At 47.2% G+C, this 27,586-nt stretch overlaps 2 protein-coding genes across 5 annotated transcripts in view; both read right to left on the bottom strand.

Annotated features, from left to right (window-relative positions):
* Positions 1-20,633: 20,633 nt before the first annotated feature.
* On the bottom strand, positions 20,634-23,639 carry Eif2d (eukaryotic translation initiation factor 2D). Of its 3 annotated transcripts, none has more exons than XM_078191570.1 (9): positions 23,445-23,639; positions 22,893-23,280; positions 22,540-22,830; positions 22,127-22,474; positions 21,886-22,028; positions 21,623-21,703; positions 21,342-21,546; positions 21,097-21,265; positions 20,634-21,011 (listed from the first exon to the last, which is right to left on the bottom strand). In XM_078191570.1, the coding sequence occupies exons 1-9, from the start codon at positions 23,498-23,500 to the stop codon at positions 20,920-20,922; spliced, it is 1,773 nt and encodes a 590-aa protein (XP_078047696.1). In that variant the 5' UTR covers positions 23,501-23,639; the 3' UTR covers positions 20,634-20,919. The 3 variants fall into 3 exon arrangements, with proteins under 3 accessions (XP_078047696.1, XP_078047697.1, XP_078047698.1); XM_078191571.1 differs by having other exon boundaries at positions 20,634-20,989; XM_078191572.1 differs by lacking the exon at positions 20,634-21,011 and having other exon boundaries at positions 21,342-21,517.
* A 737-nt stretch (positions 23,640-24,376) lies between these two features.
* The window catches only part of Cmpy (crimpy), a 125,251-nt gene continuing 122,041 nt past the window's right edge, over positions 24,377-27,586 (bottom strand). For both annotated transcript variants that reach the window (XM_078191985.1, XM_078191986.1), the window contains one exon: positions 24,377-27,357. In XM_078191985.1, coding sequence (XP_078048111.1) covers positions 27,109-27,357 — 249 coding nt within the window. In that variant the 3' untranslated portion in view covers positions 24,377-27,108. The remainder of the gene's footprint in view (positions 27,358-27,586) is intronic.

Genomic DNA, 27,586 nt, shown 5'->3' with positions numbered 1-27,586 from the left:
GAGAGAGAGAGAGAGAGAGAGAGAGAGAGAGAGAGAAATGAGAAGAAGAGAGAGAGACACGCGAAGCACAGGGCGTGTGGTATGTGTTGCGTGCGTGTGTGTGTGTGCTGCGTGCGTGTTGTGTTTGTGTAGGTCGGAGGATGAGAGCGAATTCAGGAGCGAAAGACGAGAGGGGAGGGGGGAGGAAGGGTGGTATAATCGGGGGATGATCGATCTGGTCGAAGGATGCACGGCACGTGGGACGGTGGGAGGGGACTGGTCAGGGCTGAAGCTGACTGTCCGCTGGGGTCAGTTTTTATACGGCCGATCGGTCTTGTTTCTCGGGATTTGCGTTCGGACCGGTAGAAGCGTCCAGCGGAGACACACACGGACCAACGAGCAACCCGTCGACAGGATCTCGTGGACGAGGCTTTTTCGCCGGAGCTTCCCGCGGGTTGCTCTCTCTCGCGCGCCGAACACGCGGTATATAACGAAAAACCGAAGGGTGAGAGAACGGGGAGGGGGGAGCGCCGAATCCGCCGAATTGTTCGGACCCCGCAGCGACGTACTTAAAGTCTTCAATTTTTTCGACGTAGACGAATTAAGGTGGTCGTCGGCCGTGGCGCGCCGACGAGAACACCGTAACAGACGAAGTAATATATATATTATTACGATATGTATGTATATATATATATATACATTTATATACATATATATATAGATACGTGTATTATGCCTGCACATTTATATACATATATATAGATATGTGTGTGTATATATAGATATTGTACTCTCTATTTAAGGTGACTAAGTTTAAGGGCTAATGTGCATAACGGAGGTAGGTGATCTCGTAGCATCGTCGACGACGACGAGCCGAACACCGCGGGGTCCCTTCGGGGATCCACGTCGCCGGTTCTGCTAGTCAAGTCAAGGCTCTCGTGTGCGCGCGCATTTCTCTCGATGAAGAAACGGGCACGGTCGCGGTAATTTCCCGTCTGGAATCACGCAGATGTATCCACCCTTTTTTATTTTCCTTTATCGTTTTTTGTTTTTCTTTTTATTTTTATTTTCGTTTGAACGCGACGAAATACCGTCGACCGATCACGCAAATCGTCGCGAAAGCTCGATAATCGACGGACTCGTTTCCCCGACAAGTTTCGGCCGCGGAGCCATTCAGTTTCGAGCACCGTAGGTGCAAGTTTATTTTTCTTTTTGTTTTTCCGTTCGGTTTTATTTTCTCCATTTTGATTTCCTTTATTTTCCGAACTGGACGCGCGGGGCAACGTACACTGAAAGCGACACGCGCGTTCAAAGGACAGAGAATGCGCGCCCGTCGACGAACCAGCTCTCGAGGCGGTGCACCACGGGGTTATGTGATAGTGACGAAGGGTGACGCGCGGTCGATTCGATCGTGCGATCCCGTCGTTCGTCGCGAGAACACGCGTCTAGTCTACAACACATGGAACAGCGTTCATGGCTCGCCGCCGAAACCGCGGGTCGCAGCGTCGCGAGGCTCGACGAATAAAGGCTGCGCGTTTCGGTGGCACGTTAGGTAAGCGAGTCGGCTCGCGTTGAACCCGGAAACTCCTAGATCCCGAATCTAGAGAACAAAGTTCCAACTACCACGGTTCGTTCTTCTCGCATCACGCAAAACCAGATAGTTTTCAATTTTCTAAACGAGAGCAACGGGACACGGCGTCAATCGCGATTCCTCGACTTCGAATCGCGGACGAGCTTCGAATTTTTTTTTCGAATTTAATTAAACGCGTCGATCGCAAAGCTAGCAAACGTGTCTTTGTAACGAACGAAATTCGAAAGGTGGGCGCGCGAGCCGGCTCGGCGTGTAAGTACTTAAAACCGTAAGTGAAGCAGGAGAGAGGCGGATGCGACGCGAGTTTCTTAGGTTCATAGAGATTTAGTGTTTACGTGAGAGACGAAAGCGTAGCGTGTATATGTTGTCCAATTTATGTATACATTTTTGTGTCTAGTCCAGGGGAAAAGGGGGTGGGTTAATGGGGAGGACGGGGGTGGCGAACAACCGCGGCACCTTAGTTTCGACGTTAGTTCGAAGAGACACGGGGATACGGGGCGTTTTGTAGCGTTCAGCCGGCCGAGACCCCCAATTATTCAATCAGAAGGTCCTCGAGCAGTAGGATGTGCTAAGGTTTTATTTTACTTTACTTTATTTCATTTGATTTTATCTTATCTTATTTATTCGAAGCCCGCGAGCGTCGCGGACGCGTCCTCGTCCCCGCGTTGCTTTGTCTTCTGCGAACGGTTTGCCGTTCGAAGGGGGTGAAGACGAGGCGGGGCAGGCGGGTCCGGACGCCGGGGTCGACGAGGATCTCGATGATTAGTGCAAATTATATATACAATATATAAATATATATAAAATGTATCGTTTGGCACGTCGGGTGTCAAAGTCCGGGCGTCACCACGAGCATCGTCGTGCGTAAATAACAAGCGGATGCCGACCTCCTGTCCATCGCTTTCGGGATACTTTTTTCATCGAATGAGAGAAGCAATCACTGATTATTTGTCGCGAGCTGGCTTTGGAAGACTCGAATATTTCATTCGATCTTTCAACCGCTCGCTGCATCACGGTGCGCGACGAAATAGACGTACAAATTGCTAATTCTACTAACAAATTGCTAATATTCGGTGCTCGATGCCGCATTTGCTCGATTACGTCTGCTAAGACAGGATTGATACGATGAGGCCGGGTAGCAAAAGATTGGACATTTAAACGGGCTTTTGGATAGGATGGAACGATGCTCGTGGATTGAATCGTGCGTAAAGCAAGCGCAGCACCCAGGGTGAAGCTCTTGCAACACGTATAGTTTACATTCGCTATTATAAATGATTAATCCTTCTCATAGTTATTATCACGTATATTACACTTATTATTATTATTATTATTCTGGTTATTATTATTATTATCATCGTCATCGGCATTATTATTATCATCATTGTCATTACCATTGCCATCATTATTATTATTATTATTATTATTACTATTATTATTATTATTATTATTATTATTGCGACTATTATCATTGCTATTACGATCGCATATATTTTTGGTGTCTCTTGTCCAAGTAGCTACGTGTAACCTAAAAAAAAAAACACTATCGCCGCTACTTAATTTCGTGTACCACCACGTCGACGAACCATAGACCAAAGCTAAGAGGATAAGAAGGAGAGAGAGGGAGAGAGAGAGAGATAAACGATTAAGGAGAACAAAAGAAAAAAGAAAAGAAACGAGGATATGGTTTCTCTATCACTTCGTATCACTTTTTCTAAAACCATCCGCTACTATATTTTCTTACCACCCGCTATAACTTTACTTAACTATTAACTACCAAACCACCAACTACTGCTTACTACTTACTATACTTACTTTACTACTTACTTATTACTACTTACTTATTACTTACTACTACTGCTACCGATTATTTATTTATTTATTTAATTATTATATAACATAACAGAAATTATGTTTTATTTAAGGATTAAACTGATTTGTGTTTGGTTCAAGATACGTCGTTCGTTTTATTTCGATTACTTGTTTCTGTTGTCACCAAATTCACCACCACCGTTCACCACCACCATGAAAACCATGAAAACCAACCACCCCCCTGTTTCCGAGATCGTTCTCCCATCAAAACACGTACCCGACCATCGACGAGCATCATCTTCCCCACTGTCTGACTCGATGTAATCCACACAATGTTTAGTCCACGAATGTTTGTTCGAAGCGGCGCGTCGACGCGATCGCACGACGATTCGACCCCGGCGCGCGGGGTCCGCGAGCGAAAGTGAACAGAGCCTGGCGATCTGCTAAGATTCATCTTGGCCGGCTTCGATGCAAGGATCGATCGAGGAACCTGGTCCATCGGCGGAGAATCTAGTCTGCCGCGCGAGATGTCGGCTCGAGAGGGGAAAGTCGGCGCGTTCGAAATTCAAATATTTTTCAATTCGATCGAGGGTTGTTCGCGTTGCTATCGGTCCAGCAGCCGACGAATCAAAGAGATTCGAGACCTCGAGTTTTCCCCTTTCGAGTTTGACGGCCACTCATTGAACCCGATACCTATACCGGATTATAAATGTTTGTACAGCGAGCGAGACAAGAGAAGCGCACAACGCGTGCTGGTTCGAGAGGGACGGTCAAGTCTTCAGCCTCGAGGCACGCGCCGTTTATCCGCTTGCGAGTCGGCGTCAAATATTAGACTCGCCGCTCCCGCAATTTGTTATTCTCCGGACACGAACTAAACGCTGTGCGGGATACCTGAGTCACCGTTTCGCTTTACGACGCGCCCTTGACACGTTCAGTGCCGACCATCGACCACTCAAATTCCGATAAAACCAATAAAATATAATAACAATAATAATGAAAGGAATTTAATTAAATAAAGCGAAACCTAGAATGTTAATAATTATCATAGAGGACGGTCACATCCAAGACATTCTAGTGAAATTCGGTTCGTTCGAATATATTGTAATAAAAATGAATTGGCCAGAAATTAGTGTAACCCGTATTTGGTTGACGCGGTGCTCAACGTGTTAAACGACGAAACGAAATGCCAAGCCCCGGGTAATCGATGGAAAAAAGGTGCGCGACCAACGTGTCGTGGTCTAACATTTCAAATCCAACTGAACGCGAGCGGGCAAAAAACGGTCGAAGCGGTAAAAGCCAGCGCGCCCTGACCCGTTCTTTCCGTGCTCGGAGAGGGCGTTGATTACTCGAAAGAGGATGAGAAAAAACGAAAGAGAGAGCGCGCGAGAGAGAGAGAGAGAGTGCGTGAGTAAGAGAACGTGTCTGTGTGAACGGAAGAGAGGGGAGAGAGCGATGGGGGACACGCTAATCTACTTAATTATAAAGCTATATTACCGTACGGCTATTACGTTAGATATACCATTGTGCGTATCATATTTATGTCCGTGTAATCGTTGTTAGTTGTATCGCTACGATGACGATCGTGTGGTAAACGAGACCGTTCGTCGTCGACGACTCTGTGGGCGAAGGGGAACACCGGGGAACGAACGTACACGCGCGTCGAAACACAGACCCCGCCGCGCTCACATTTTACGTCGCGCGTTTCCCTTCGGCGCGACGGCGGATTTCCGCAGTGTTTCACCCAAAAACGAAATGTCAGAGAATTGTTTTTCGCGCAACGACGACTAAATTACTCGGACCGATCTCCAACGTCGATTTCCGACGTCGCATCCGACCGATCTCCAACGTCGATTTCTTCGCATCCGATCGAGAAGACTCGTCCCCGCCGCGATCGCGGCGTTTTCGCGATCGCGCCGACGCACACGGTGCCCCGTAGCACCGAGCGCAGGGGGGAGACGATCCATCGATCGGATGTTCAAAGACGGACGATTCAGGATGCGTCGACGCGTGGATCGTCCGACGAGCCGGCTCGATTAACCCCCGTCGGGGCGCCGAACCTCGTCGCACAGCAGCGCACAAACTACTTTTTAAGGTTGTAGCCGGCACCTCGGCGGTCTCCTCGAGCCGCTCGTCGTCGACGATCGACGTCGCCGCGACGTCCGAGCGGCGACCAATCGCAACGCACAATCGCTGCCACGCAACGTGGCTTCACGCACCATGAAACATTGAAACCGAGTCGGTTCCAACCGCGTTTCTCATCCGGAAACGAGATCTCCGTTCACGATTGTCGACGAAACGCCATTTTTGTTTCGCGCCCTTCAGAAAATCATCCCGGTGGAAGATCCAGAGATTAGCGATCGACGGTCGTCGTTCAACGACGACGACAGGACGATGGAGAAGCTTAACCCCTTAATGCACAGTTTTTGTAAAGAGACCGGCCAACAAAAAATCAATTCTTTTTCAATGTAAAAATACAACAATTGAGAACCTTGGCAAGAAAAATGACAAGAATACAAAAATAATCTAAATTTTTATTGCAATTCGACTTTCTTTTCGAATTCCCATTTCAGAAAAAAGCATTATCATCGGTAAAATTATTTATTTATACTTTTAAAACATAAATGATAACGATACTGGTATTTCTAAAATTATTATAATAATTAAATTATATTAAAATTATATAAAGTGCAACGTCGCTCGAATCATCTCGATCGTGCACAGTCTGGCCAGTTTAGCGTTAAGGGGTTAACCGGTGAGCTGCCGCACTTTTCGGCAACCGGAAGAGATAAAATGGCTGTCCCGATCGTCGGAGAGCAAAGAACCATGTTTATACGTGTCGCGAGATGGATCTCGGTCGACCGCGTCGACGACCGACACACGTCTTTCGTATCCGACGAAAGTGAAAGAAAACAATGTTCCAACGACGCACACGATTCCAGTCGACCGGCCAAGCGATTCTGTTCGGCCCTCCCCCCCGACGGAGGGGCTGGATAGAGTCCGGGCGGCCGGCAACGGGTAATTGGAATCCTCTTCCAATTTCTACCGACCCGACTCACACACACATACATACACACACACACCGCAGAGACTGAGAGGCTTTAGACAATGCATTTAGATCGTGGCTGCGATCGACGCTCTTTCGTTTCGTTTTTCTTTCCCGTTTTCTCCGGAACTTCCAGGGAACCCGGAGACCTTCGGTTGGGCTGGTCTACATCCGCCTAGGACACGCGACGGCCCAATCGCGCGAGCCGGATTGCGGATTTTCGAGGATCGCGAATTTTGGAGGATCGCGGCGTTGGCTTTGATCCGATTCGGTGATTCGACGAGGAAACTCGGCCGCGACGAGTTGCGACCACGTTAACCCATTCGCATCGTAAGCGCATATATGCGCGCATTTTATTTTCACATTTATCACCAAGGCGCCAATTATTTATACCAGGCCTGTCATTAAAATTGAAATACAGTGAAAAAGAAAATGTTGGTGATAAGAATTTTTCGCTTTTCTTTGTGATGCAAATGGGTTAATCAAAAACCCATTAAATAATCTCCAGACTCTTTCCTCGTGATCCGCGGTCCGGCGAGCAGAAACCGACGACATTCGATCGTACACCATTCGGGTTTGTTAGGCTCGCGCGACGCTACGAGAAGCTCTGCGATCGACGGGAATCTCAGCGGTTGGTTCTTCTTTGGTTCTTCTTCGGTTCTCCTATTGTTGGACAAGTATAGCCGGGTCAACCGGACGGTTGGCGCACGGAACCTTAGACTATATCATCGACGCGTGGGCGTGTTTTCCCTTCGATGCGGAAAAACACGCGCGCGCGCCGCCCTTACAGAGCGAGCAAGGGTGCACCGTCTTCGAGATCGTTTGTACACGGTGGATTCGATCCTCCAACGAGCACAATACCAAAGAGCGAGCGAGTGAGAAGGTAGCGCATGAGAGAGCGAGCGAGAGAGAGATAGAGAGAGAGAGAGAGATGAGGAGCGAATGAGTGTGTGATTGCGAAACGGAAAAAGGGTGAAAAAGGAAGAATGAGAGAGAGAGAGAGACGAGGCGCGCGGCATCCAAGATGGAATTATCTTCACGCGATCGAGCAAGGAGCCGACAGAGATCGTTGGAGAACGGTTCTCTACCGGCGAAAGCGGCTCTAGCTTACAGTAGGCCTAACTAACGAACGAGATAACGCGAGCGAGAGATGACGAGTGAAAGCGTGCGAAAGACAGAGATACTCGGCGGAGATGAAAAGTATTTATACGATAAGCTAAACTAGATAAACCGGCGAACAAAAGAACGAGAGGCTGTTCAAAGACTAAAAAGAAAGAAATAGAAAACTGGAGAGAGACTGATCCGTGTGCAAGGGGTGGAGAGAATGAAGACGAGCGAAAGAGTAACAATGAACGAGAGAGAGAGAAAGAGAGAGAGAGAGAGAGAGCGGCGAGGAGTTAGGAAATAACTAAAGTAGAGAAGAAAATTACAAAAAAAAAAAATGCGAGACAATGAAGAGGAAAAATTAATACGGATGAAATCGACAACGACACGTAAAGAGAAGACGATTAAATAATACTACTCTTTAAACAAAAGAATTGAAGGAAAATTAACCAAAAAAAAAGGATGTGCGAGGGAGAACGCGCGCGCGAGAGAAAGAGAGAGAGAAAGAGAGAGAGATGAGGCGACGAGCGAGTGTGAACGAGGGGGTTGTTGCAGAGGGGGGAGAGAGTTTTTCGCGCGGGGGGGAGACAAACGACAGTGGAGAAAACGGCGAGACTGGCGAACAATTTTGGTTGGCGGACGCATATGGAAATATTTGGGGTGGGTTGGGGGTGTACGATGAGAGAGCGAGAGAGAGAGAGAGAGAGAGAGAGAAGAAAGACAGAAAATGGTAAATTAGGTGAGAGAGAAAAAGGAGGTGAAGGAGAATGGAGGAGGTAGTAGGAGGGTGTTGATGACGAGGAGAGCGGCTGCAGGAGGGAAAGGTGGATAAAGGAGGAGGAAGGAGATGCAGGAGGGCACAGAGACTGGACGGAGGGGGAAGAAATGAGATAATCTATAATCTTCTGTACATGTTTTGATTATTCTAATTATTAATTATCGTAACTTATTATAATAACTATTAATTAATTAAATTAATTGATATCTATGGAACTGTATTTAAACGACAAAAAACGTGGTAGCTAGTTTGTCAATGGGTGTATAAATATTTAATTACGATAACTCTATAGTGATACTAAAAAAATGAAACAACAACAAACAAACAAACAAACAAACAGACAAACAACAACAAGAAAAAAAGTAAAACAAGAACAGACAACAACCACCGCCACTACCATCACCACAGAAAACAAAACTAACAAGCGAGAACAAGATTAACAACAACGGAGAAACGCGCGTGAGAAGAGAACGGATATTTTCGAGAGAGAGAGAGAGAGAGAGAGAGAAAGAGAGAACGGAAGGCAACAAGAGAGAGAGAGAGAGAGAGAATGAGAGAATGTTAATATAAAATTGTACTCTAGATCCAGGAGAGAGAGAGAGAGAGAAGAAACGTATGTCTGCACACACGCGAACACCAAGTCACTTAAACTTCAACCAAAAACCACCACACAGAGACACACACTCGCACACATTACCACACAAGTATCGAGACGATGTACTTGCAATTAATTCCACTCGGATAAACGTGGAAGGGACGAGCAAGCGGCAGATTAATTAGAGAAAGAAAGAGAGAAAGAAAGAAAGTGAGAGAGAAAGAGAGAGTGAGAAAGTGGGGGTGGGGGAAGAAGAGTAAATTACAGTGAAAAATCGAAAGCGCGGATATTGCGTGAGAGCGAACGAAATATTTTTCAGGGGTGACCGGGGTAGGGACTCGAGGGGACAGGGGGTGGTTGATCGAGGAATTTCACGGTGCTTCGTAGGGGTGGGAGCGGGGGAAGGGGTAGGGCAGGGCAGGGGGGTGGGTGGGGTGGGTTGGGCTTCATCCGTTTCGTTTCCCATTTCGTGGTTTGTTCGAGGAACGAAGGGTGAAAACTCGTTCCCCGACGGCTAGACACATCAAAGGCGACATCGCACACCGTATAGCCGTATCTTAGGCAGAGACACACACAGACACACACACACACACACATACACAGTAGACACCGTTTTAGACACCGTGTATAGACAACTCTTTCCTTTTCGGCTGGAGACGTTCGACCGTGGGGGCCCCCCTAGTGGACCAGCCGGAAACTGTGGCGAGCCACGACGACGCTCGTCCGGACTCGCGAGTCCGCGCGCGCGCACCTTTAAATAATTTATATTTTGCCGGGTACCGCTTGGTTTAACACGTGGGGCTTTGGGAAACGGGGGTTACAAAGGGCCGACGAGTTAGCAGATCCGGAAGCGGGAGAAGGAGTTCTCCGAGGTGGAGCGTGAGAGAGAGAGAGAGAGAGAGAGAGAGAGAGAGAGAGAACGGGATCTTCTTCCGATCGCGATTATATTATTCAGCTCGAGTCGACGCGAAAAAATCCAGAGACGGAAAGACTGCCGGTAAATCAATTTGCTCACGCCGATACGCGCGATATATAAATTATTTAAAAAAAACGAATAGAGGCGAATGGGTGGAGGGCGACGGCGAGGATTTTTCGGGTGTGGTTTGTAAGCAGCAGCAGCAGCGGAGAAGAGAATACTCGAAGGCGGATCGCGAGATCGAGCCGCGCACACCCTCGATCGTCCGATCGGACGCCATTTTTTTTGGGACATGGCCAGTAAACGAGCTTTTTCGGGGAACCAGCGATCGAACGATCGGGATCCGATCGCTTCACGGTCGATCGCAAGCGTGTTACGGCCGCGTCGATCGACGCGGAGACAAAAAACTCTCGGCGAGGATCGCTCGCCGAATCTCGATGATCTCTTTATATCGAAGACACATTCCATCCGGGCAACGGGGGCTACCGCGCGGAACGACACTTCCGGTTCTCGTCCATCACTCGCGCTCGCAGCCGCCGCGGTTCGCTTTTCGTTCGCTCGCGCTACTCTCGACCGATCTTCATCGAGCATTTTTCCATACGGCGAACTATGGTATCGTCGAATAGTCGAACGAGCGAAAATTGAACGATGATTATTCGGTTGACTCGGGGAAAGGGTTGAAAGGCAGCTTCGAGAAAACCAGATTTCTGGAGAGAGAAGCGGTCTCGCGCTGTCGGGACCAACAATCGATCTCCATCGAGCTAAAAGTCCCTAACGGCCGCGTAACGCGACACATTCCACGTCGCGGAATCCGTTTGTTCTCGGAACGTGTACAATGGACGAAGCACGATGGACGAGGACCGACGAGAACTCCGCGCATTCCATATAAAGCCGCGCGGCGACGCCCCCGAGGTACAAAATTCGCGATAAATCTATATACTTAATGTATATTACATATTAGACTCGTTCCGCCGCGAACACACTCTCGAGTAGAGGAGACCGCGCGTTGCCCGCGTTTACCCCGCGGGCCGTCGCCAAAAAAAGACATTTTATCCTTTTCTATTGAAAGGACGTGGGATTTCCTTGACGTGGGAGATCGAGTGAAAGTTTTCTTCAACGGACAGTATTAAGATTATTAAGGGGGGACTCGCGTTTTTTACCGCCTGGGGAGAGAAGGAGACACGGTTGCTCGGAGACGCCCGACGCCGCGACGTCGCGACGCGCCGCGACGAACGCCCCCGGGGTTCGCGCGAAATCTAATCGCCGATCGGTTACTCTCGGAACCGAACGAATTCCTCGATCGCGCCGAACGAAGTTCCAAGCGGTGACTCGCCAGGCCCGAGGATCCTCGCGCGGATTTTCATCGATCTGTCCCGACCATCGTCGCGACACAAAATCTAACACCGCGCGCGCGCGCGCGCATCGATCCGCGCAAGAGCCGAACCGATTACGTTTCGCCGTCGACACCCCCCTTTGATCTCACTTCTCGCGAACAAATTTTTCTACCGACCGAGCCGGAGGACGATTTTCCTCCTCGATTCGTCGCGGCGCTCGGAGCCGGGCGGCGTCGGGTGCTCGCGAATCGATCGAGCGATCGAACGTAAAAAGAAAAAGAAAAAAAGAGAGAGAGAGAGAGAGAGATCCCCGACCGAGGAACCACGGATCTGTACGCTCTTAGTTTGTCGCGGTGATTCCGTAATTACTAATTATAATACCAGCGATTTTACCATTACGATATTATAAACGTTGTACGATATGTAATAAGTGTTCACGAAAAAGCGAAACGGGATTACGAGACACTGAACGCGAACGGGGAACAGATATGTGTGTGCGAGAGAGAGAGAGAGAGAGAAAGAGAGAGAGAGAGACGAGGAACAGGAGGAAGAGATTATTATCGGCCGGAATCAGAGACATTTCGATCTATATACCTGTATATGTATATATATACATAGCGTTACATGCATTCATATATATATACATATATGTGTACATAAAGATATATATGTATATATGTGTATATATACATATGTATATTAATGCTTTGCGTTGGACCGAGAATTCTCCGAGTATTCAGCGAGTGCGCGGACATCCATCGACGAACGGAAATTGAGGTAATCGGGGAACCTGCCGGAAAGTCGCGCGGATCCTTTTTCCGTCCTTTCTTCCATCGTTCAACGAATTGGCGAATTTCTTTCTCGCCGATCGATTCAATCCAATTGCTCGCGATCGATTCGATTGCAGATCGATTAAAGCGAAAACGCGCCCTCGACGACGCCGTTTCGTTCTATCTTTCTCCGGGAAGGTTGCGAACGAGGCTGCGATCGGTCGACGGCGTTGTTCGCGAAGGGTTTCGAAGGGCGAACGCGAAAGGACGGAAAAGCGCGTCATCGTGGTCGTCGCGACGGTTCGGGACGTTCGAAGGCGCGATCTGAACAGAAGACGGCGCGGGGCAAACAAGGAATCGTGCGATATAATCTGTCCGACTGTTACGAATTCTCTTTAGAAACGTTTTACAGCTTTAATGGGAAACCATCGTAGACGTAAGCGAACACGGAGGGCACTAATTTAAAAAAAAAAAAAAAAGGAAAATGAAAATAAAAGAATCAAGAAACTTACACGCGCGAGGTAAACGATAATAAAAGAAAAACGAAAGAGAGAACGGAAGAAAATGGAGGAAAATGATACCAAAAAAAAAAAAAGGGAGAGGTGCGACGGGAGAGACTGGGAGGAAGGGAGAGAGAGAGAGAGAGAGAAAGAGAGAGTGAGAGAGAAATGAGGCATACTGAATTTGTATGAATGGGATATATCGGTTCGTTACGATTATAATTCACGAGAGACACCAACACATTCACAATTCGACGAAACAGACGAAGAGAAAGAGAAAGAAAAAACGTTGTCCTTTTTTTCGGATCGTCGTAAGACGATGCTACCGAAATGATTTTGTAACTTAAGGAAATATAGATCAGTTGCTCTTAAATCTGACACGTGACGTGACTCTTCTTTCACCCGCTGAATCGACGCTCCGATCGATCGATCGACCGATCCCAACGCCGGATCGGTCGCGTCGATGATCATCCTGGTCATCGAATCGGCTCGCTTCTTATTCGGGACGCGGTTCTCTCGTTTTTCTGTTCCCGCAGACATTTTTCGTTCGTTCGATCAGAACATCCCCTCCCAAAGATCTCTCTCGCTGGTCGACAGCCACCCGCTTCCATCCGCGTTCGCGTGACCCGGCGTGCAAATTAATCGTCGCGCGTGCAAATTGACAATGTGATACGCGTAGCTGTTATGTCGATAGACCCGACGGACCCGACGGAAGCGGTTTTCTCGCATAATCGCGACGGTCGTTCGCGGGGACTCGGCACGCGTCGATGTCCCTCGATCCAACGAGACGCGAGCCGCTCGAGGACTTCCGGTGTTTCGTTTGGCCCTGCGCCGAGTTGAACGATCGATTTCTTTCCGATGTGAACGAAAAGTCCATTTAGCAGATGGAGGAACGGTTCTCGATCGAGCGCGAAAAAGAAGTACAGTCGCTGGTGAACAATCGTGTATCGTCGACGCGCGCGAGATAGGTGCTCTCTTCGACGCGCTCTCGATCTCCGATCGACCGATTCGGAACGACGATTCGAGACGGAAACGTGGCCGCGCGGGCATCGATGATGGTCGGACCTCCGCCGGCGTGATCCGCTTAATCAGGCTTCGGGAAGGGAACGGGTTGATCGTCGGTGCGTTTTAGCGCCGGCTGGTGCGAGCGGGACGAAGGATCGAGGATGTTCCGAGAGGATCGATCGGCGTGACTTTGATCGCTATTAGCGAGGGACGCGTCCGGTGTGGCTGATCTGGTGGATCGATGATTTGATAGATCAATGATCCACGACCGATGATCTAATAGATCGCTGATCCGCCTTCGCATCTTGTGCAGCCGGCCGACGAAAACCAAGCGAGAACAATCGTCCGACCGGAAGCGTACGCATCCCCATCCGGGCCGTGACACGGGGATTCGAGGAGCGCGGGGGTTGGAGGAGCGCGGGGGGGTTGGTTGGTTGTTGCTTTGAGGGAGAACGATTCGAAATTTCCTCGTAATTGTTAATCGAACCGGCGAGTTTAGGCTAACAACGTGGGTATAACCGCGAACCGAGAGCAAAGTCTGACGATAGGATGTTACGGATGACGTTGAGGGAGGGTAGGAGGAGGGACGGTGTTTGGGGGGCGACGGTAGGGAACAGGGAGAGAGAGCGCGGAGATAAACGTTCGGATAAGGCACACACAACGGTGAAACGAGACAAAATAAAACGCGGATTATAATAGAGTAATGTATTTTATGAAGGGTTTTAATATGGTATCGATAGCGATATTTAACTGTAACTGATAAATAAAGGCGCTATTTAAATGTGAGAGCTAGGACAGAGTGCGAGATACTGTGCGAGCGCGAAAGAGAGACAGAGCGAGCGAGCGAGAGAGAGAGAGAGAGAATGATTAAAAAAGATTCAGAGCGAACGAGAGAGTGAAAGATAGGGGTGACAAGGGTGTGGAGGAACGATAACGGATCACCGAACGCCGTCATCGCGGTGACGGTGAGCTAATTACGTTACTATAAGGATAACCGGTTCACGCTAGGCGATAGATGCGCGACCGACGTCGAGACAGGAAAGAGAATGGACGGACGGGGGTAGGTGTTTAATCGAAACGACGTAGAGGACCGGTGCGAGGAGCAATGACGATGGATGTGGAACGACGAAACCGGGTAGGGGGAACGTTCGAGGGGTTGCTACGAGCGAGGACGAACGCGTCGAGGAACGGGTGTCTCTTGTTTTCGGGGTCCGACGACGGTCGCTTTTTTTCTGTGAAAAACTTGTCGATCGATCGGGGGCACCTGCGATCCTTAATCAGGCTGACTGACCCGCGGGGAAAGGGGGAGGGGGAATTCTCGGCCGAGTGTGTCCGACGCTTCCATTTGAGCGAGGAACGATTCCACGGTTCCACGACTCCGCGATTCCACGGATGCCCGTCGACTCGATCGACGCGAACGTATCGATCGGAGGTCCGGCAGGCGGATGATAGCACGCGAATAATGTCGGCCGCGGTCCGATATTATCGGCGAGTTATTCGGAGAGGGAGGGGAGCGATAGCGATTCGAGGGGTACGGTCGCTTGGCATCGAACGATAAGGTTTCGGTGGACGATGAGAGACTGCGTGGACTTCGCGAGACCTCGAGAGACTTCGTGAGACTTCGAGAAACTTCGCGAGACCCCGAGAGACTTCGCGAGACTTCGGTCCCTTTTGACGGACTTGGTACTTTCTTGGGTCTTGGGACTTTCCGTACGGAAGGTTTTAGGTTAGCAGACTAGTTAGATTCGGACGGCGACTGTACGCGGTCGCAGGTGACAGACGTGGTGCACGGACGACTTAAAAATCGGTCGGCAAAGACTTTTCTCACTCTCGGAACTTTGCTCCGCGTTTGATTACTCGCTCAGACGCTCGGGCGCTGCCGCCAAACCTAGTATCATCTCGCGAATCACTTGACGCAGTCGCAGGAATTCTTTGAACAACGCGTGACCTTCTTGGCGAACCTTCTTCGAGGTATGCCAATCAGGTACCTCGAAATGCCGCGATTCTCGCAACCACCTCGAGTAGGTCGTTACCGCTGCCGTCCGATCGCGCGCGGACTCGCATCACTGTCGACCGTGCACAGGAGCACCGAGCACCACCGGCAATCAGCACAGGCCTAACAATAAAAGGGTTGGCTCGCGCATCGACCCGGCATTTCAAGGCGATCGAACTACTTCCTTCATCGCGTTCATCTCGCGCGAGACTTAACGTGACAACGAACACAACGTTCGTTTCTCGCTGGCGATCGAGGATCTATCCGGAGGCACAGCTCCCGACAAACAGACAGGTTCTGTTCACTGGTGTCGAAGGGTTTCTTTTTGTGGCGACGCCAGTGAGGGCAGCGTTCCTTTCCATCCAGTGTTTCGAATTTGAAGCAAGAAGTTTAATCGCCGAGATAATTAATGTCGTTAGAGATGCGCGTGTCCAGGACGCGCAGTAAATTCTCCAAAATAGCTCCTCGACTAAAAAACAAAAAGAGAAACAATTTACAAACAGAGAATACGATTACTCGAGCCTCGCGGTTCCTTTTTATAATCGCCGATTATCAAAGATTATAAAAATCGTGTTTTCTCTTTTCGAGTTGTTCGTTTCTGTTTCCAAGCTTAGCCACTTAGCTGCGTCGATATATTCAGAAGATCAATTTTGTTATTTTACACTGAATGTAGTTCTCTTGGTAATTGTTCTAGAATCATCCTAAAACCTGCGAAATTTACGAATATGTTACTACAAGCATTTTGACATAAGTTGTAGGAAAAGTATATTTATTATAAGATGTAAAATTGCCATTTCCTTGTGACGTGTATGCACGTCGTACGCAGCTAACAGGTTAGGTGTGGTTTGAGAGAATTTGCTGTATCCGGTCCTCCCTACCGTACAACGACGCACCAACCAGAGCAAAGAACGTTCTCGTGACGTTACTCGCGGTAGATTACTTTGACCTCATCGAGGGTTAGAACACGGAACCGTCTAAAGGGCTCTCTCGAACAGACTTCGAACCGACATTTCTTTCTCTAGAGTTTCGCGGGTATTGTACTTTGTTCGTTGCGGCTCTCGCTTCCGGTCCCATTTCCGAGCCCATTCCCATCTCCCACGTCTCGCATTCCCGGTCCTGTTTCCGCTCCCATTTCCGCGCCACCTACTACTGTTCCCCCATCCACCGTTTCCCGATATTTCCAGTCCAGAGGAGGGGGGGAGGAGGAGCGGGGCCGATCGGTTTTTCGTTTCGAACTTGATTAAAACAGCCGGCCAACCAAACCCGCGGGGTTGATGAAATTCTCGAACGCTATCTGTATGTGTATCTGTAATTTAATTATCGTCATTTAACGCATATATTATATCGTGTACTTATTCGCATGAATTATTACGGATTACTTACTCTCGTATTGTTTACGCAGTCTACTGTATAGGGGGGGAGATCCATTCAAGTATTATGTGGAGGTTAGATATATCTATACTATACCATTATTATATTATCTTATTATATTATCTTATTATATTATTGTATTATTATATTCCATTGCATTTATATTATTATATTACATTATTACATTACATTGCATTGCATTCAATTGCATTCAATTGCATTAGATTGCATTACATTACATTGCATTCGATTGCATTACATTATAATTGTATTGTATTGCATTATATTACATTTACGGTACATATGTGTATGTATGCTTGTCACGTGTGAAAAAAACGTTTCTCAAGCATCCGCGACACCGCGCCGACAGCGATTAAGATATACGTAAAAACACGCAAACACGTAAACACACACGCAGAGAAGAGATCGATCTATTAACCGTGCTTTTTAAGAGTTTTATCGGGGAATTCACCGACTCGAAATATTTCGGTCAGAGCAAAACGCTTCCTCTACAACATACGCATATAACCACGCGCGTGCACGCGTACACATATACATGGAGAGCGTGAGAGAGAACGAAGAAGCGAGAAAGAAAGAAAGAAAGGAAAAGAAAAAAATTAGGAAAGAAAGAAGAAATCCACACGTATACATTGACACACACTCACCCAAGGCACGTAAATTTCACGTCTCGGCAGTTGCAAGTTAACCTCGAATTGCATCGGCCGCGCCAAGGGGGGATGAGTTACGAAATTGTTAATCAAGATCGCGCATTGCTCGATCTAAACAACGACCAGCTGTCTCGCGAAGAAGGGAACAGTATAGGTTGCCGGGAAATTCGAGGTTGAATCGAAACGAAAACGGACGCACGAATAAGACGCGTGCACGTGGTCTCGCGAGACGCCCGCGTTGTCGACGACAGATGCTCGCGTGTTCAAGGAGGAACAGAGGCGCTGTAACAATGCTTTTAAAATCGCGGACACAACGACGGGGGTGTATTCGGACCTTGTCACGCAGGCGAGACGTTCCTCGTAAACGCACCTCGACCTCTTTCGTCGATTCTGTCGTTCCCGATGGGAACGGGTCCGTTCGCTATCCTGGGCCAACCAATCAGGGACGCGTCGAGACTTCGGGAATCTAGACGAGTAGTTTTCATCGCAGTACTTTATCAACGCCGCGTACGCAAAAAAGTGCACGCTGACACGGTATTCTCAATTCGCGCCCCGAACTTGTGGAAAGAGAAAATACAGAAAGAGGGAAAAATAGAGAGATATAGAGAGGGAGAAATAGTGAGAGAGAGAAAGAGAGAGAGAGAGAGAGTAAGATGAGGTGAGAAAGCAAGGATAAGGAAGCGTGTGACAAAAAAGCCAAGGATCATTGTCGACGCAAAGTCACGGTTACACGTCCATCTAGGGTACATCATACATACACTACACTGGAGGACACGCATACGAACAACGCGTACACACACGAGGGAGACCATTCACGCACACAGAGACGCACACATTACGATTATTTCGAAACAAACAACAACAACATCAACTACTACTACTTACTACTATTACTACTACTACTACTACTACTACTTACTACTACTACTACTACTACTGCTACTGCTACTACTACTACAAACAAAGAGAACATTAACAAACAAGAACAACATTTTTCGACAACACGTGCGCGCCATCACAATTGTTGATATAAATTGCGATCCATGATTATTAATATTTACGATATAATTATTATCTTGCATTGTCTAGTCATACGTTATTATTGTATAACTAACGATATTAATTATTAATTAACCTGTACTACCTAGTCGCATTATGTGTTGCATAAAAGAAAAAAAAATAACTATGAAAAATTCCGAAGTTGATACACGGAAGAGAGAGAGAGAGAAAGAGAGAGCGAGAGAGAGAGAGAATGAAAGGACGAGAGAAAGAAATTGGAGAGAATGAGAAGCGAATATGAGAGAGAGAGAGAAAGGGGGAGAGTGTGAATGCAGCAATAGACGCGAATCGATGATGATGATGATGATAATGATGATAAGATGATGATGATGATGATGATGATGATGATGATGATGACGACGATGATAACGAAATTTTTTCGGCGATTAAATTGCGTAAGAACGACGACGATGTTTGGTGATGATTGTGGCAATGATTACGGTAGTGATTGCAACCGGATACGATGAACAGGCAACAACGGTAGGCACAATATGTTCCCAAAAGAAGATAAAGGAGTGATTTAGAATATAGCGAGAGAACGAGAGTAAACGGAAGAGAGAGAAAGCAAGAGAAAAAGGAAAAGCGAGAGAGAACGCGAGAACGATAGGGAGAGAGAGAAAGAGAGCGAAAGAGAGAAAGTAAGAGAGAGAGAGAGAGAGAGAAAGAATGAGATAAAAGGCGCTTCGATGCAGCCGTGGAACGCTCGTCGATCGAGGTCGATTTTATTGACCGTGGTAAAGTTGTTCTTTTTTTATTTGTTTAGAAGGGGTCGCAAGGGGTTTCAAGTGGTTTCACGGGGGTGGACAGGGTTGTAACGAAACGGTAAACCAAGGGTGCTTCGATAAATAGTTTTGGCCACGATTCGTCGATAAAGTCGTAAGAAGAAACGATGAACGATCGATAATGGAGACGACGATCATTCAGAGAGGAGATTCTAAAAGTTATTGTAATTAAACGGTTCGCGGGCTCGCGGACACGTCGCGCGTGCAACGATGAAATCGTTTCGATGAGGGGAAACAACCCTATTGCTCTCAACCCAGACTAAAAAGCGTGGATCTTCGTTGATGTCCACGAATCCGCGGATCGTCAAATCATATCCGCCCACAAACACGTCGTGTTAACGAGTAAGTAGCAAACTATCTGATGTACGTTTTTTGAGGAATCGAAGAGTCGAGCAGCTTCGGCCATTCGAGAGCGAAGGGCTGGAACTGTTTTTATTCGGATCGGTCGTTTCTTCGATCGATGAATCGGGCGGTGACTCGATCAGCTCGAGCGATCACGACTGCAGGGGCCGCCGGTTTAGTTAAGGAACAGAAAGTGAAGATGATGATGATGATGCTAATGATGCTGATGCTGATTATGATGAAGATGATGTTGATGATGATGATGATGAATAATGATGATGATAAAAAAAAAGAGAGTAACAAGCTGTTCGCCCATGCACGTGCGCGTCGCGTGTACCACAATGTCGCCTCATGACGCCCACGTGCGAATCGGTGAAACAGCGAAAAATGAAAAAAAAAAAAAAAACAAAACGAGTATTAAATATATGCGGGGGCCGTGGAGAGGAGGGAACCTTCCTTTATTCAAAGAGAAATCTGGACGAGTCGTTTGCTCGATTCGTCCTACCGTTTCCCTAAAAACACTGTCAGGCAAACGAACGACGAGGAACAAACACGCGAAACGAAAAAAATAACACACACACACACACAGATACACGAGCAGAGGAAATGCATTGAATCTGTAAAACACTTGGTATTTCTCCGTTTCGATACGCAATTCCGGACAACCGACAAAAGAAAAAAAGAAAAGAAAACGAGTCTCGAAGTATCTTAACCGTGCGTTGTCTCTCCTTCCTGTGAAATTGTACCCTCCTCCCTCCCTCCCTCCCACCCGAGGAGAGCTCGTGGGCCCTATATTGCAATATTTGTACTTTTCCATGTTGAAACCTCGATATACAATAAATTATATTAACAAACTTTGATTCTCTTCAGTGTTTCGTCCAACCCGCGCGCATTCTTGTTTTTATTAAAAATCTTGGCATATTGCGATCTATCTACGTCGAAGACACTTTTCTGCTATAAAAAGGAGAGATAGAATAAGAGACAACAAAACTTTACATCGTTGAGAACAAATTTATTCGTGGGCCACCGTGTGCCTAGTCGGACAATAGCGAAACACGGTCGGCTGTTTTACATTTTATTTCTAGTTAATTCAAGTCGAACGAATAATGCAAAACCTTTTTATAAAGAAGACATTGTAAAGACAGTATGCGCTTGCAGACACAGTCTCCGTAACAGCGTGAGGCTCCTGAACAGGTATGTAGAACCTTATTTTCGTCGTTTTGTACAAATATCGAAGTGACTGAGAAACCCGTAATATTCGGCAGCGATTGTCCATCTACTTTTTATGCGCGCCTGGCTTTTTTGGCGCAAATTCTAGTCCCCTTATGTAAGTCTTCTTGATTTGATATTTTTCTGGAACGAACAGAAATATTTACTAGACCAAGATGGCATGATTATTCGCTTCGCGAACATTAGGACATGTTCACTGTTTCTAAGTATTATAAGTATATTGTAATTACCGGTGAGTAATTTGTACACGTATAGAATTTGATTTCCTTGAACGAGAACGCTGGGAGTCTTCTTCCCCGGTTCATCCGTAATCGTTGCGCTGGCGCCTATGTTTTGGCACTCCTTGCTAAAATCTTTCGGGTTTATTCCGAAAGTCTCCAAGTTATTTACTAGCGTCACCTAAATTCACATACGCAACGTTAATTCTCCTATATCGAGTCAAATGTATTATTATTCTCCGATATATGATATACACCTTCTTCCCGCCGGATCGAACCGTAACTCTCATATCGATAGGTTCCAGCTTGCCCGTGTGCAACAGCTTGTTCCCCGCTAGCATAACTTCGTGCATGTGCGTCATACGGCCTATGAATTTGTTTATGCCGTCCTCCATCGTGACGGTGACCTGGTCCACTTTGGTTCTCATGATACCTGCGAGTTGCGGGTTTAATTTCAATATCCTGCGAAAAGAACCAGTTACACGATCGCGTCAACGAGCGAACGACACGTTTGATAACGATGCAAAACGTTGCTCACTTTCCGTCTTGTAGGTTCTCATTTTTCACGTATTCAGTGAAACATTTTCTGATCTCAGCTCTTTTCATTACGTCCCCTTTTCTGCAATCATCGTATGGGAGTAAAATGTACATAATTCGTATCATATAATACAGCATAATGGTATATGATGTAACGGTTGTAGACTTCTGCTCTGCACAGAAAATCATTCTCTCTGCAATTATTGTATCGCGGTCAAAAAACGGTGTCCCCCTAAGCGTCTATCCGTGACGCCGTATACTCACTCATATCCGAATTTCGACAGTATCGGGAGGACGTGCGCGGTCACCCTGTAACACTCCGAGACCACCGCTGTGTTCGACACGACCGGCTCGACTGGCGCGGGTTCCTCTAAAATGACCAATTTCCTTATCAGTATGTGATCGAACTGCAACAAAACAATGCATCACGATCATCAACGCTCCGATCGTTCGTGTCCGTGAACCTGAACACTCGCCGCCGAGTCACCAGGTGCAACGACATTACCTTAATCGACAACAGACTCTCAACGCCCTTCGTGATAGAAGTATTGATAATGCCTCTCTCTTTCATTTCCGCTAAGAACACCGATAGCTTTTTATATCGAGACTTTTTAATGTCTATGTTTTTATCGGGTGGACACGCCGCCATCAAATGATTTTTGAAAAAATTCGATACTAACATCGGCAAATCGTTGGCCTTTACGGACCTCTTGCAAGCTTTCAAGAAGCAGTATTCTAACAAGTTGTCCATTTCTTGTACCGGGTCTAGAGCTGCCTCGGACGTTTCCGCCGGTTCCTCTGAAACAACGATCTCAGTCTCTGCGGATTCTTCCGCGTTATCCTCTGCATTTTCCTAAAACAATGATAATTGGTTTAAAAAAATCTGTTGATCGTTTATTCGTGTACATTGTAAATTACCTCTTCTGCAGATTCGTGAGCTAGATTCTCGTTGGACACTCGTAAATCGTTTATTTCGTCGACAAGCGAGTTGTCGTCGCTTTTAGTGGCTTGAGTAATATCTGGTTCAGTATTCTCTAATTCGTTAACATCGTTAGTTACAGATGGTCCCATGTTGGGTCTTGCAGGTGGCTTTCCCAATTGGCAAAGCATGTCTCCCAACACGTGCAGTATTTCTATGCATTTTCCATAGCCACCAGCCATATACATGTCCTCGCTGGATAACGCAGTAATGCCAACAGCAATAGATGCCTGAATAATATAAAGGAACCTATGTTTACCGTTAACAAATAATAGGTTTGACATTAACAAACCTTGTTGTCGTCCGTATCTACAGAAACCGGTGTACCCTTTGGCAGTTTACCAAAAGAGTACAGCGTCACCGGTTCTTTGACAACCACTCCAGGCAACATTAAATCCGCACCGCTTGCCAATTTCGAGATTACCGGTTGCCTCGTCGTGAAGATTGTTAACAAGTTCGGATGATGCCACAAGCTGTATATGGTTGGCAACAGAGGCAGATTTATACTGTCCACTTGGAAAAACATCGGTATTTTCGCCACGCAGTACAATTTGGCCAACTGTCCGCTGTGAGTCGTGATTTTCATGAGACTGATCGCCTCTTTTTTGGGAATCAATGCTTGCACGTCTTCGTCCGTCAGCATTGGATACGCCGCTAAAATATCTTGGCACAGTTTTTTCCTAAAATGAAACCATAGCGAAATGTAACATATAATTGGCTATTTTTTATCATTGTCGATGAGAATTGTTCATTATTTATTTAATTTCTACGAATTCCAAAAGTTTAAGCGACGTTTATGCGGTAGATTGTCATACTTGTTTAGATGACGTTATGTTGTACTAACCTTTCGGTACCTTTCAATTGGTTATTCGATTTAATTTTGAAAGGTTTAATGAACATCTTGACTTCCACTGATAATTTAGAGTCCAATAGTTAAAAGCCTGCTCGACGATCAACGAATTCCACGCGAATTCCCACCGAAAATGAATCCGTTGGAATTTTTGGACTACGGTCCTCGAGACGTCAGGGATCGGAAGCAGTCGGAAGTGGTCGAACGTATTCAGGCTGTCCAACTGTTCAACACATAACCCTTATCGAAATACACTTATCTTATAACTTAATTTTGCAGTGATTTTTTAAGTGGAAAAATTTCATAATTCGTTAGCTTAATCGATATTAAAAATACTGATAAAATAAGAGATGCTAATTATTTATATTAGCTATATTAGAACACTTTTGTGTCGCCATCTATATGAGAAACCTGGAAACTATTATCAAAGTTAAATTCTGATGGTCACTTAAAATGGTAAACAATACCTACAGTCAGTAATTTGGCTAACAGTTTGAGCGTTTTGCCACTGCACGTAGTGGCGCTATTTCTATATTTTCAGAAGCAGATAATTGGTGCCGTTTTTAGCACGATCTCTTATGCAGAAACGGCAAGAATAATTTGTAGATAGTTAATAGTACTATTTAATTTATATTATCCATAGGAATGGATGCAGAAAATTCCCCTGAACACACCTGTACCCCTAAAACGCTTTTTTAACTTCCCCATTCTTTTTTAATTCATCCTATATCACCTGCACAAATTTTTCTGAAAGGACAGCTTTAGTTCTATTCTATTTTTTATTATATATTATATTGTATTAATTAATTATATTAATTATATGGTTATATAGTTGGGTACTTATATTCTATTTAATTCAAATGGAAAAAGATCAATTGAGGAGAAAAATGCCGGAAGCAACACCGAAGGAGGCAGAATAGAAGTCATCACGTATCAACAATTTTATTTAGTCTCGTTTTCTGTAACATACAAGAGCTATCCTTAAACACGACGCACAGTTTGAGTATGCATACGTATTCGCACATATTAAATAAGGTCTAGGTTACACTGATATGATTTTTTTTGTTACGGTGAAACTGTACAAAGAACTCGCATGCACGACACTGTTTGTTTCTCGGTGTTCGCGCGGCTACTCGGCCCTACGTTTTGATCATTGTTCTCGCACCACGTTCTCTCCATACCGTCCATCTGGACCCTGTTTCTCGACGCTGGCCGATGAAAGCCATTCCTTCCACAATATTCGACCGCTTCCGCGTTACCGTCGGATGACAAGGGACGAGTGAGACCGTACCCTTCGACACCGCCTACCAATATCAACCCTTTCCATTCCCGTGGGAATTTCAACATCGTGCACGGTCACCGAAAAAATTCGAGAAACGCGCGTGTCGTTAAAATACATATTGTCACCAAGGTATGCGTACGGGAACGCTGCCCGCCGTTTAGTCGTCAGCGAATAAACTGTATCGTTTGCGCGAAGCTGCACACAGAAGTGTACGCTTCCACGATCGAGCTCAAACAACTCTCGTTTGCCGGATCGGGACACGAACAGCAAGAACGAACGTTCTTTTTTTCTTCCGTCGGGATCGCGACGATCGCGTCGGGTGTTCCCCCGGTTTCGCGAGATCTACGGCAGGGGGCGGGGAGACCGTCTCTCGTTTCCTCTTTTCTCGCTCAGACGATTTCAGACAATTTCAGAGGAAAGGGGGTGGGGTTGGACGATAGAGTAGTCGACAGTAGGCTACACAAGACGTACGTTAAGACGAAAGTGTCACATTGAAAAAATATATGTACGCGTTATAATACAGAAGAGGAGGGACCCTTAGACTGGGGAGGGGGGGGGGGGGGGGCATTTGGATTTCCTTCTACGTGGATATGTATGGTTAACGTTCGCAACCGGTCGACCGATTTGCGAGGGGTGAACGCGGGGTAATTAGAGCAACGTGGACAACGGCGCCGCGAGTCGAGACACGCGAAACAACTTTGCGCGTTAATCGGCCAGACCATAATTTCCCATTGCGGACGCTCTGCGAAGACCCTGGTAACTCTTCGGAGGACCCTTCGTGGTGGCGAACAACAGTGGCGTCGGAGGTGGGGAAATTATGGGCTGGACGATGACCCGGACCGCGGACTGCGATCGAATTTTCTCACGTTTCGGTTTCCTAGCGGAATAATCTGCTCGGGCAGTCGCGGGTACTCTTGTACTCGGATACGCGCTCGCGCACACACGCCCACACACGCTCATATTCTCCCAGACGTTCTCCGTTTTTCTCAACGATATGCTATATTACAGTGTCGGCACGTCGCGGTTCACGATCCTGCGTCTAAAGAAGCGGTGGACTGACGATGCGATTGCGAGGACGCGCGCGTACGCTCGACCGTAGCTTGCTTCGGGACAGAGTCCGGGATATGTACATACATAGGCGCGCGAGCAATCGAAACTCAGGGTTACATTGATAGATTTAAACGAACAGAAATATAATAAACGCGCGACTCAAATAAAATATTCTCGTATCACGCGTACAACGAAACACGGGGGCGCGGTCGTGTAACGAAATTAGTTACGGAAGCCGTTCCGTCGTTCTCTTAAGCGGTACTTTAAGAAACAAATAAATGAGAACAAATGAGTACAAATGAAAAATAAATAGAAATAAATAAAATACGCCGAGTCGAAGGCTCGACCATGTCCGGTACTCATCGACCGTCGATCACGCTGCACGAAGTGTATCATCCGTCCGTACGAAATTCTTCTAAATAAAACTGTCCGAGGAGAGCGCGCGAAACGTAGGAACGGGTCCGTCGTTTTATCCATCGCATCGTTCGACGGGACGCAAGTCGGAACGAAGCTCCGATCGGCCTCGCAAACTACATTCGAATCTATGCGTCGCAAGCAAAACGCCGCCGATCGACGACGCTCTGCGGGATCTTCTCGAGCCCCTTCTGCGCGCTGGTCGCGGTTCACGCGACGGCCGAAAGCGACGCGAAACAACATCGATGGTCCAGAGATCGAGGAAACTAATACTACCGTCGAGACACGTCTCTCTCTGTCTGTCTGTCTGTCTCTCTCTCTCTCCCTTTTTTCGTCTACGGTTCTCGGTGACTGGGGGGGGCCTAGCAGTTTTGCTTATTCTTAGTACATTTACTCTTACATCGTCGCGGGTAGGTTTTCTTTACGCTAGAGCTTTTACATTAGAATTTACAGGTTACAACGGGATTCGCGTAAACGCCGGGTTCGCGCTCGCCGCACAACTCTAACAACGACTAGTTCTCGCCTCTCTCTCGTATCATGCGCGCGCGAATCGCGCACATAACCCGACATAACCTGCTCTCGACATCGAGTTTCGGGTCCGAGGCCTCGCAACTTCGCCCCTCCCCTCGTTCCGACGTCGTTCTTCTCCTTCCCACCCTATTCGAGCCGCGACACCGTCTGCTACCTTACGAATAATACTGAAGCTACGCGTGGTACGATGATGCAACCGGTGGTAGGATGCCCGCGCGATCGGTTCCCGTCGGCCCGTTCCACGTTCCCGATCGTCGCTCGCCGCTCCTTCTCGCCGTCGCGACGGCGACGGACGCGCCCGTCTACGTCCTCGTGCTCCTGCTGGTCTCCGTCCTGTTCGCGCTCGTCTCTGCCTGGCTCGTCGAAGACGTTTCCAGTCTTCTACAACGGTACGATCTTCTCGTGTCGATGCGTCGGCGTGTCGTACGCCGGTACGTATTTGTAGTACTGCGACGGACAGGACGAGCAGGTCGTGGTCTCGGAGGGCGACAGCCGGCCGCAGAATCGGCTGCGGACGATGTGCACGATCAGGAGCAGGCACAGCAACGTCAGTATCGCGATCAGGGTGATCGGCGCGGTGCCCCAACCCCTAGAGCCGTGGTGACCGGCCGCTTCGTTCTCCTTCGACGGCTGTGGAAGCGAACCAATGAAAATCAATCGTGCCATGATACAGTCAGGCTATTATTAATACTCCAATTTTTACAGAGTTCTATAGAACGCGTTCTTTAAATGTTCTTTATAAGATTTGACAAAAGGGAGAATAAGAATCTTTTTTAAGAGGTTAAATAGCGTCCAGATATTGACAAGGGTTGCTGTAGGTAATTCAGTGTGTAGGCAGGCAAGCTAGGATGCGATCGAG

The sequence above is a fragment of the Augochlora pura genome, chromosome 10 (genome assembly GCF_028453695.1).
Source record: "Augochlora pura isolate Apur16 chromosome 10, APUR_v2.2.1, whole genome shotgun sequence".
Lineage (NCBI taxonomy): Eukaryota > Metazoa > Arthropoda > Insecta > Hymenoptera > Halictidae > Augochlora > Augochlora pura.
Note: the sequence above shows the minus strand (reverse complement) of the source record. Positions and strands in the feature narration are given on the sequence as shown.

What these genes read in the sequence shown, in the direction of transcription:
- Eif2d (XM_078191570.1), bottom strand. Translation starts at nt 23,500, where the DNA reads ATGTTCATTAAACCTTTCAAAATTAAATCGAATAACCAATTGAAAGGT. An exon ending in GAGAACCTACAAGACGGAAA is followed by an intron (nt 21,547 to 21,622) that starts GTGAGCAACGTT and finishes TTCTTTTCGCAG; the next exon opens with GATATTGAAATTAAACCCGC. An exon ending in TTCGATCCGGCGGGAAGAAG is followed by an intron (nt 21,266 to 21,341) that starts GTGTATATCATA and finishes ATGTGAATTTAG; the next exon opens with GTGACGCTAGTAAATAACTT.